This window comes from Piliocolobus tephrosceles, chromosome 7, assembly GCF_002776525.5.
Source record: "Piliocolobus tephrosceles isolate RC106 chromosome 7, ASM277652v3, whole genome shotgun sequence".
NCBI lineage: Eukaryota > Metazoa > Chordata > Mammalia > Primates > Cercopithecidae > Piliocolobus > Piliocolobus tephrosceles.
In genome coordinates, this window is record NC_045440.1 from 23,153,659 (window position 1) to 23,163,670 (window position 10,012).

The 10,012-nt window shown below is 45.0% G+C and overlaps 1 protein-coding gene across 1 annotated transcript; it reads right to left on the minus strand.

The window, feature by feature from the left end:
- Positions 1-500: 500 nt before the first annotated feature.
- On the minus strand, positions 501-6,440 carry NEFL (neurofilament light). The gene is made up of 4 exons (XM_023216750.2): positions 5,027-6,440; positions 3,718-3,842; positions 3,016-3,335; positions 501-2,506 (listed from the first exon to the last, which is right to left on the minus strand). The coding sequence occupies exons 1-4, from the start codon at positions 6,068-6,070 to the stop codon at positions 2,364-2,366; spliced, it is 1,632 nt and encodes a 543-aa protein (XP_023072518.2). The 5' UTR covers positions 6,071-6,440; the 3' UTR covers positions 501-2,363.
- Positions 6,441-10,012: the final 3,572 nt, after the last annotated feature.

A 10,012-nucleotide genomic window follows, 5' to 3' on the forward strand; every position in this document is an offset into this window, starting at 1 on the left:
AAGGGGTGTACGATGGGATGAGGTTAGAGAAGCAGGCAGGGGTCAGCGCCAGGCAGGCCTTGAAGATCACATTTGAGATTTTGGTTTTCATATTAAAAGTAGGAAGCTATTACAGGGTTTTATTCAGGGGGATGCCATGATCAAAATTTGCTTTTTAAAAGATTAGCCTGCTATAGGATGCTAATTGAAGGAGACCAAGAGTAGGCCCTGGGAGAAGGGTTAGAGTGGTGGCAGTATCAACTGAAAGATGTGGAAGGATTTAAGACATAGAGGTGTTCTCACTATAACTCGGTGATAGGTTAGTCTAGAGGGGTAGAGGAGAGGTAGGATGTTATTCAAGGAGTCTGTTTAATTGAATCAGATGATTATAGAGAGGGGGTCATTCATTAGGAGAGGGAATACTGAAAGAGAACTGCAGGTTCAGGGGGAGGAGAGGGAAAAGTGGCACTGACTACAGTACCAAATTTGGAGAAATGTTAAAAAAGACTTTAAACTCAATGTAGGTTTTTTACTATTTTATTATGGCACACAGGATAGAGTATGGTACAGTTTCCTTACTTCAACCAAGTAATTCTCAAAGCATCCAGTTATTTCCATTTGACTAAAGTTACTTTTTGCATGTAGCTTGCATCTGTTTGAGACTTGCCATGTACATCATCCCAGGTCTGGTAAGCAGAAATATGGAAAGCTTTGTTTCTGAGGAGACACCTCATCTTTACAGAAGCCAACACACTGAGAGCCTTCATAGTTCCAATCCATCCCCATCATGGCAAAGAAGAACTTTACCTATTTGCACAGCAACCTATATTTAACTAGAAATAGGTGGTACAAAGGGATTAAGTAACTTTAAATGGAGACCACTTTGGTTTCAGTTTAAATTCATAACTTATAAAGATCGTCTAAAAAACAAATATTGAATGAAATTAGCTGACAAAGCAATTGTTTTAGAACAAAGGCAGAATAGCAGATACTCAGTAATATCATCTATATTTATTCCACATCAAATGCAAGTGCAAGAGCATTCATAACTTTACAATGAACAGAGAGGACAGATGGGGTGTGTATTTGATGCAATGTCCAACCAGTCAAGCTATCATTGAAATCCAAATATTTCCCAATAGAGACATGCAGAGCAATGTCAATGTAACATACAAGCATATTACCTCCCCCCTTAAGTGACTCATAATTTCATTACTTGTGTCTGTAGTTTTTACAGGTTTAAAAATGTGTGGCATCAAATGCTATTTACTTGAGGCAACAGAATTACGCTTAACAAACACTAAATCATGAGCTCAGGATTGCAGGCAACATGTTTGCAGTGGAGTGGCAAATAACCTTTGTTAGTTTTAATCCCTTCTCCTGAAATTATATGTAGATAAAAAATTATTCCTTCTTATTGTACCATGTTGTCAGGTTTTAACCTCTGCCCATGATATTTAGACTATATTTTAAAATGCAGTTATAGGGATGAATGTATGGGATTCATATTCTATCCATATTGCATTATGACATATCAGTTTGAAATGACCTATTTATCCTGGTTCCATAGTGTAATGGTTAGCACTCCAGACTCTGAAATGACCTATTTACCATAAAGGGTATATCTGTCAAATAATTTCAGAATTGCTCCCTAGAAAGCCATCCCAAAACCTAACACAGCACGTGTTATGAGGCAAAGTCTATTGTTATTTATAGACTTTCTCATTTACTCATGTTTATTATCAGTAACATTTTTGTGGGGAGAGATTTCACGAGTAATCACAACATAACTGTATCCCTCAGAATTTCCAATGAAGGAATAAAAAAACAGCATTGGTAATTGTTAAAGTTTTGACTTTTTAAAAAATTGGAGGTCAATAGTCCACTGGTATATACTTTATATTGGTGCCATCTTTAAGGTATTTTAATTAATAACCACAGCAAAAAATACATCATTCGGTATAACTTTATTTACTATTTATTGCACATAACTCAGGGTCTTTAATTGCTAACCACCAAAGGTTCAAAGGACTATTTTTCCATGAAGTTTAACATTAACATTAGCGAATTCATTTACTCATGTGGTGTTTTTTTATTGTAAACATCTGAATGATTCACATTGCCGTAGATCCTGAACTCATAAGCGTGGACCATGCACAGGCTGGCAGCAAGCCAGAAAGCCACTCTGCAAGCAAACAGATACTCTGCATAAAGAGGAAATTCATAGCACAACATTGAATGTCCAACCTAAGTCATCTCAGAATTATACATATATTGACTTTTTAATTCACATAGGATCTGGAACTCAACTGGTTGGTTGGTTGGTGATGGGGTTGACGTGATTTCGGGAGAATTATTCCTGAAATAATTAAGGAAATGGGGGTTCAATCTTTCTTCTTAGCGGCTTGTTCCTCCCCAGCACCTTCAACTTTCTTCTCCTCCTCTTCAGCTTCTTTGGTTTCCTCTCCTTCTTCACCTTCACCTCCTTCTTCTTCTTCTTTTGCTTCTTCAGACTCTTCCTTGGCAGCTTTAACATAAAAAGAAAATGTACAAAATCCAAATCCAGGGTAAGTCCAGTCAAAACATGTCTGCAAAGCTTTTATCTGCAAACACAACTGTCAGAATACTCACCAAAACCTCCCAGCTTCCAAAAGCACATGTTAACAGATGATGCTTGCCATGAATAATTTGCCACTGAACACATATTTAAATTGAATGAGATCACTCCTAGGTATGGGAAACTCTGCTCCTCTCTAAGACTGAACCTCAATATTTCTTTCATTTTGTGTCTGGTATCTATTTTTGTTCTTTAGGACACCAACCTGCTGTGTTAAATGATTATATTAAAAAAGGAAATTTTTGACCAATCACCTCATTCAGAGTAAGTGCCTTAGGAAAAGTTTGCTGAACAAACAGAAAAATTATTTATGATTCTAATATCATATATGGCAAGGCTTCATTTGTCTTATCTACCTCCTAACAAATCTCCACACCCAGTTTGCACTTGAAGTTGCAGGGGTTTGTTTCTTATCATACCTTCTTCCTCTTCAGCTGCCTCCTCTTCCTCGGCCTCTTCCTTGTCCTTCTCCTCCTCCTCGGCTTCTCCTTCAGAAGGGGGCTCATCCTTGGCTTCCTCAGCCTTGGCAGCCTCAATGGTTTCCTCCACTTCAATCTGCTCCTCTTGGACATGGCTGGTGTAGTAGGACGGGAAGGAGCGAGTGGACATCAGATAGGAGCTGGTCTGTAAACCACCGTAGGCAGATCGGCCAAAGACCTGGGAGCTCTGGGAGTAGCCACTGGTTATGCTTCCCACGCTGGTGAAACTGAGTCGGGTCTCCTCACCTTCCAAGAGTTTCCTGGGGATGCAGACGGAAGGTGAGGTTAAAAAACACCTGTGTTTCACGACTTGCTCTGAGCACCCTAAAGACAAAGGCAAGCAGGAGCAGGGCTGGGATTTATCAAAACTTAATGCCTGGGGATTTTTTGATGGAGACCAGAAAAAAAAATTAAATCATCCTATTAGATTTAAAATGTAATGAGAAGCTAAAAACAGGACTCCTAATTACAGGGTTAAATTCTTATATATCTAAATACCTTCTTGGAAGAAGCCAAAAACTAACACTTCATTATTTCAAAAGGACTATTCTTGAAGGTTTCTGATCCAACATAACTTTAAATGGGATCTGATTTTCTTCCTAAGGTTTAATGGCTGCGCTATCTTTGCCCCTCTGTTTTCACCTGTAAGCTGCAATCTCAATATCCAAAGCCATCTTCACATTGAGGAGGTCTTGATATTCTTTTAGGTATCGTGCCATTTCACTCTTTGTGGTCCTCAATTCATTTTCTAATTTGTTGATCGTGTCCTGTTTGAAGACAAAAATTAAAAAAAAAAAAAATTCCAAGCATAAATCCCTTCTATTTTACTGTAGTGTAGTTGCAAAGGCCTAGTTTCGATTAAAATCAAGGTGCACACAAGGTGATAAAATCTCCCCTAGAATAACTTCCTGTATCTTTTTAAAAACCTTCTTGCCTAAAATACCCAAGTTCATGAAGCCTGAGGTGAAAAAAAAGATGGAAGAAAATTCTGTTCTTCTATTTCTTTACTTAATACTGTTTAATGATCATCATAAAATGCCTGCAAACAAAGTAAGTTGATAGAAAAACTGTGTTTCTCATTCACTGATTAACTGTTCTTTAGCTAGGTTACATGCCAGGAAACTAATGCCTTTCTTTATAGGAGAAGAAAATAGCCAGATGTAAAAAAATAAATAAATAAATAAATAAAATTCTAAAATATTTCCTATGTATCTAAATTATTTTTTCTACTCCCAGAAGAAGAAAAAAATTTCTACTCCCAAAAGAAGAAAAAATGTCTACTCCCCAGAAGATGGAGATCTTTCAAAATGGACATCTTTTTAAAAATTTATTTTTTCTACTCCCCAGAAGATGGAGATGTTTAAACAGAAATGTTGTAGAAGATTTTACACATTAAAAAAAAAAATTTTTAAAGAAATGCTTTACTATGAACATCACTAGTTAACTACCTAAAACAATGTTGACTATTTTCCTGTCTACCTACTAAATAAAGGAAGGGAGTGGTTGGTAAAACTAGTCATAAAGCATGCTGGTCACAGTAATCTTTCAGAATTAATTGAGAGTTGTTCACTCTACTATTTATTAACCAGATGATCCCATAGTTGCTGCAAAGTAACTTGTAGTTAATGCAGGTCAGTTAGACAGCAGATCTCACTGCAGGCCGGAGGCAACGCCCAATTCCCACGTCTTCCCCTCCCCCACCCAACAGGGGCTGGGCAGCTTTAATGCGGAACGCGGGTGCAGGAGCACAGAGCACACTCCCAGACTACAGTTGCGCCCTCACTGACGCCCTCCAAGTGCCCCACCCCTCCCACACAGTGGCCAAGGAGCCAAGCCCTATCCCTAAGAGCTGCATGCAGCCGCACCACCCCTGGTCTCCACTTTCTGGGCGCACCAACTCTCCCCCTTGCTCGAGTCCCCCCGCCCCTTGTGCTTCGGGCGGGTGCCTCACCTGCATAGCGCTGATGTCGGCGTTCTGCTTGTCCTCCAGCTCCTGCAGCTGCTTCTCCAGCGCTTCGTTCATGCCCCGGCATGCTTCGATCTCCAGGGTCTTGGCCTTGAGCAGACGACGGCTCTCGGACACCTCGTCCTTGGCGGCGCGCACGGCGTCAGTGTTCTTGGCGGCGCTCTCGGTCAGCACGGTGAAGCGGCTCTTGAACCACTCCTCAGCATTCTGCATGTTCTTGGCGGCCAGCTTCTCGTACTGCGCGCGGATGTCCTTGAGCGCAGCGGAGAGGTCGGGCTTGGACACGTCCATCTCCACGGAGATCTGCGCGTACTGGATCTGCGCCTGCAGCTCGGCGATCTCCTCTTCGTGCACTTTCTTCAGAAAAGCGATTTCGTCCATCAAGCTGTCGATGCGCTTTTCGAGCTCGGCGCGAGCTAGCGCCGCCTCGTCGGCGCCTTTGCGCGCTTCCATCAGCCGGCCCTCGGCGTCCTCGCGGCTCAGCACCTCCTCTTCATAGCGTGCCTGCAGGTTGCGCAGGGTCTCCTCCAGCCCTTCGCGCTCGCCCTGGAGCGCCTGCTTCTCGTTGGTAGCATCTTCCGCCGCCAGGCGCAGGTCGCGGATCTCCTGCTCGTACAGCGCCCGGAAGCGGGATGGCTCGGAGTGCTTCTGGCGCAGCACCAGCAGCTCGGCTTCCAGGACCTTGTTCTGCTGCTCCAGCTCGTGTACGCGCTCGATGAAGCTGGCGAAGCGGTCATTGAGGTCCTGGAGCTGCGCCTTCTCCTGCGTGCGGATCGACTTGAGGTCGTTGCTGATGGCGGCTACCTGGCTCAGGTCGAGGTTCTCCAGGCTGGGCATCAACGATCCGGAGCTGGACGAGTAGCTGCGGCGCACGGACAGCGAGGAAGACACCGGCGCCGAGTAGCTGGAGTAAGCGGAGCGTGCGGTGCTGTAGCCGCTGCGCACGCTGGAGATGTGCACCCGGGGCGTCTCCACGTAGCGCCGCTTGTAGGAGGTCGAGTAGTACGGCTCGTAGCTGAAGGAACTCATGGTGGCGGCCGGTGGCTCCCCAGCCCGCGGCGGCGGTGGGAGCCCGGAGAGAGAGGACAGGGGAGAGAGGGAAGTGGGAGGATGGATGGCTGTGTGCGGCTAGGCGCCGTCCTGCCACCCTTATTTATACGCCGGGAGGCTCCTGACGCAGCCTGCGATCGATCACCGCGCGCCGGCCAGTGGGGGCAGCGCGCTGCTGCAACCAAGGCGAGGATTCTGCGCAAAAGGGAAGGCGGGGGCGAGCTACGGCCCGGGTAGCTGCGGCACTCGTCCTTTCCACTTTGCTCAGAGGCCCCTGATTTTCTCAGAGATACCATGCCCCCTTACTCATTTCCCTTCTGTACCCACCCACGCAGCCCCTCCTGTCCTACATCGCCCACACCCCGTGACACTTGGATCCTTTAGTGTCCCCAAAACAGCTTCTTTTGACACCCGAGTTTTCGGTATCCCGGCACCTCGCACACACCCTGTCCCCTCAACTCTCCCTTTTCCCACCAGGGACCTCCTTAATTATTCCCCTTGGTGTATATGGTGATAGTGCCGCTAGGGGATTTTAGATACAAATAAATAGGCTAGGTTGTGTCTATGCAGTATGTATGGAGAAGTTTTAATTTCTTTCCAGTTTTCTGGCACTTTCTGCAATTCATTTTCTTTCTCCTGATTATTTTTCTTTTTCTTTAATGCGCTGCTTCTCAACACATAGGGAATGTGCGCGGGAGTGCGCGCGCGCGCACACACATACACTCGTGAAACTGCGGCACTACTGCAGGTGTTGGTTTAGTATTTCTAAACCTTTAGAGCAGTTAATCCGCCTGTTGGTGTTTCTAGATTTTCACATTTCTTAACTGGGAATGAAGCCGCGGATGCTTTTAACGTGTTGCAGTGTGTGGGTGGCGGAGGGCAGAGAAAGAGTTGGAAGCTAACACCGAGACTGACTTGCTGAGGCAGCCGCGCGCTCCGCGGCGGGGAGCTTCAAGGTGCCTGGATCCTCACCAAGCTAAATTCCTGCTTGCTTCCACCAACCGCAGCACGTTTAAAGTCAGCGTCCCTCTTTTTACACATGTATAGCTCACAACTTGATGATTTCGACAAGCCTTGCAAGTGGCTGATTTTCAGGGAAGCCGCTGCGGCCGGCCCTGAGCGCCGGGTGTGGTCTCAGGGGAGGAGAGCTCTGCACCCAGGCTTCTTCAGGAACAGATAGAAAATAGCTATAGCCGCGTGATTCTTCCCCGATACACTGAAATAACCCGAAAACAGATGCAGTCAGGATTGCATGGATTTCCTTCAGGAAGCACCTAGATACCTGAAACTGGCACACGCCGTAGCGCACGTGGATACAGCCATGCGGTTTGCAGGGCATTTTCACACGCATGATGTTAGGAGTCCCCCAGGTTTCATGGAGGGATTGCAGAGATTTACGGGAAACACCTAAGATTTATCTGAGCAAGCATTTAGTTTTTGTTTTATTTGTATATCGCAGCATTTGATGTGCAACTTATGTTTTTTTTAAAGAGGCAAACTGAGGGGAAATATGGTAACTGTTTTCAAATAGAGAAGCCGGAATGGCTTCCCCTGTGATACTCGGAAGGTGAAGTATTTGCAGCGGTGCAGTTGCTTCTGGAGACATTTCACTCCTCTCCTGAGGAAAGGATGGGGGGAGGCTTATCCTCAGAGGCCCTTTCTGACCCCCCCCCCCACAAAAAACCTTTGATTGTGATAGCCCACCGTTCTCATGATAGAAAGACTGCAGCACATAACTTTCCTTGGGTTTCTAAGCAATGTCTGTTGTCGCAAATAATGCAAATTCAGAAATATTGAGATTAGTAGTTTAAATCTATCAAGACTAAGTGATCTCAGAGGACCATCCATGTCCAAATATTCTAGACTTCAAGCCTAAGGTCATGAGGCTGTCCTGAATATTGTTTGTCCCTGGCAGACTTGATAGGTTACTTACTCTGTTGACTTTTCATAGCCTACCTATCCTTGGTCTTTTCACTCATCAAATTCAAGAGTGGAATAGGTTTCTGTGGGGGCGGAGGGTGGAGCAAGGACCTAAATAAGCCATAGAGTCGTCTCCTCCCAATTACCCATATGTAGATGAAGTGTGGCAGAATGGATTGTTTTGTTAATCTGCTCCCTGCAAACCACCTTGTTTCACACTCAGTGTGTGTGAGTCTGCATAAAACACACTCTCAGGTATTTATGAATGCATTTGCTTTGTGCCAGCTCTCTTTCCCAGGAGTTTCAGGTCACCCTCAGATCTTAAGTCCATCAGCGTTGTTTTTTTTTTTTTTTTTTTTTTTTCTTTTTTCCTCTTTCTTTTGTTTTCTTTTTTCCACGGCGCCTCCCTGAAGCCTTTGACTGCAGAGTAGGCTGCCCAGAAAGGAGAGGGGCGGCGGGTGCTGCAGGGGGATGCTTCGGAGAGAAGAAACCATTGGGGCACCTGCTGCCTGCCGTCCCCTGAGTAGCTGGAAAAAAGGAATACAGGAGCCAAGGGTGAGAATGGGACCTTTTCCTCTGCTGAACCTGGCCCACAGAGTGGGGGAAGGGACAGATCCACCGCGTTTAGGCTTGTCAATCTCTGGTCTTTTTTAATAGCTCCTGGCCTGGCCACCTCATACTCCATGACAGCCTTGCTTTACCGAACTCCCGAACACAGCCTGGGTCTGGGTTTTGGTTACCCTACCTCCAACCTTCCTCTGCCAGGCGCCTGCCTCTTCTTTAATATTCTGTCCAGTCATCCTCCTTTTTGAATCTTCTTCCCAGCGTTTTGCTCTAAAACCCCACATGGCATTGCTTTGTGTGGCAAAGCAAAGTGAGCAACTTTAGAAAACCTATTTAGGAAGAATACATATATTGACTTTTTCTTTCCCTTGCCATAAGTGTTTCTGATTAGTGCTGTTTATAGTAGAGTTGCAGTCTCTTTAGAAGGAGGCTTTTGAGTCTTGTCACACCCTTATGCATTTATTCCCCTTTAAACTTATTCTCTGCAAACCTGAACTTGGTTGAGGGCTGTCAACAAAACGTGCTCCTGGGAGATTAAAAATGTAGAAGTATGTTGATGACCACTTTAACAGAATTCCTACCACTCTGGTTATCCCTAATACTTCTGTAACCCTCCAAAGAACTGTCCCAGCTCATTTAGTTAAAAAGTAAATGTCTTCACATTAATAATAATTAAAAAAATAAACCCATAAGGCATAACTCTTTTAGAAGCACTGAAAACACTTGACTTCTTCTCCAGTGCCAGCAGAGTCTGAAAGCTTCAGATAGATGGGACCTGGCAACTGATGACTTTTCATTTTATTATTCTAAAGCTGTTTGGGGAAGCAGGAAGTTCTATATTGGCATGTGTTTTTGTAAAGGTCAGCTATAGAGTAGGGCCCATGAAAAGCCTCAGTCCAGGGGTCAAAAGAGCCAAGTTCTCCTACCACCAATAAGCTCTGGCAGAAGTCCTAGGATAGAATAGCAGATGAGTCGGCGGGGCGCGGTGGCTCATGCCTGTAATCCCAGCACTTTGGGAGGTGGAGGCGGGTGGATCACAAGGTCAGGAGTTTGAGACCAGCCTGGCCAATATGGTGAAACCCTGTCTTTACTAGAAATACAAAAAAATTAGCCGGGCTTGGTGGCACATGCCTGTAATCCCAGCTACTTGGAAGGCTGAGGCAGGAGAACTGCTTGAATCCAGGAGGCAGAGGTTGCAGTGAGCCGAGATCGCACCATTGCACTCCAGCCTGGGTGACAGAGCGAGACTCTGTCTCAAAAAAAAAAAAAAGAACAGTAGATGAGTCTCCATCCATCTTACCACCAGGTAGATACATTAGCGTCACCAAAGCTGGCATCAGCAAGTGGATGCAAGGAAACCCAGTAAATAAACTCATGCAAGATACCTACTATATAACAGGCATTTGCTATCTTGTATTGAATAATGACAAGATCACC

Coding starts and splice junctions, on each gene's coding strand:
- NEFL (XM_023216750.2), bottom strand. CDS start 6,070: ATGAGTTCCTTCAGCTACGAGCCGTACTACTCGACCTCCTACAAGCGG. Junction 3,843..5,026: donor CCGACATCAGCGCTATGCAG/GTGAGGCACCCG, acceptor GTCTTCAAACAG/GACACGATCAACAAATTAGA. Junction 3,336..3,717: donor ATTGAGATTGCAGCTTACAG/GTGAAAACAGAG, acceptor CTGCATCCCCAG/GAAACTCTTGGAAGGTGAGG.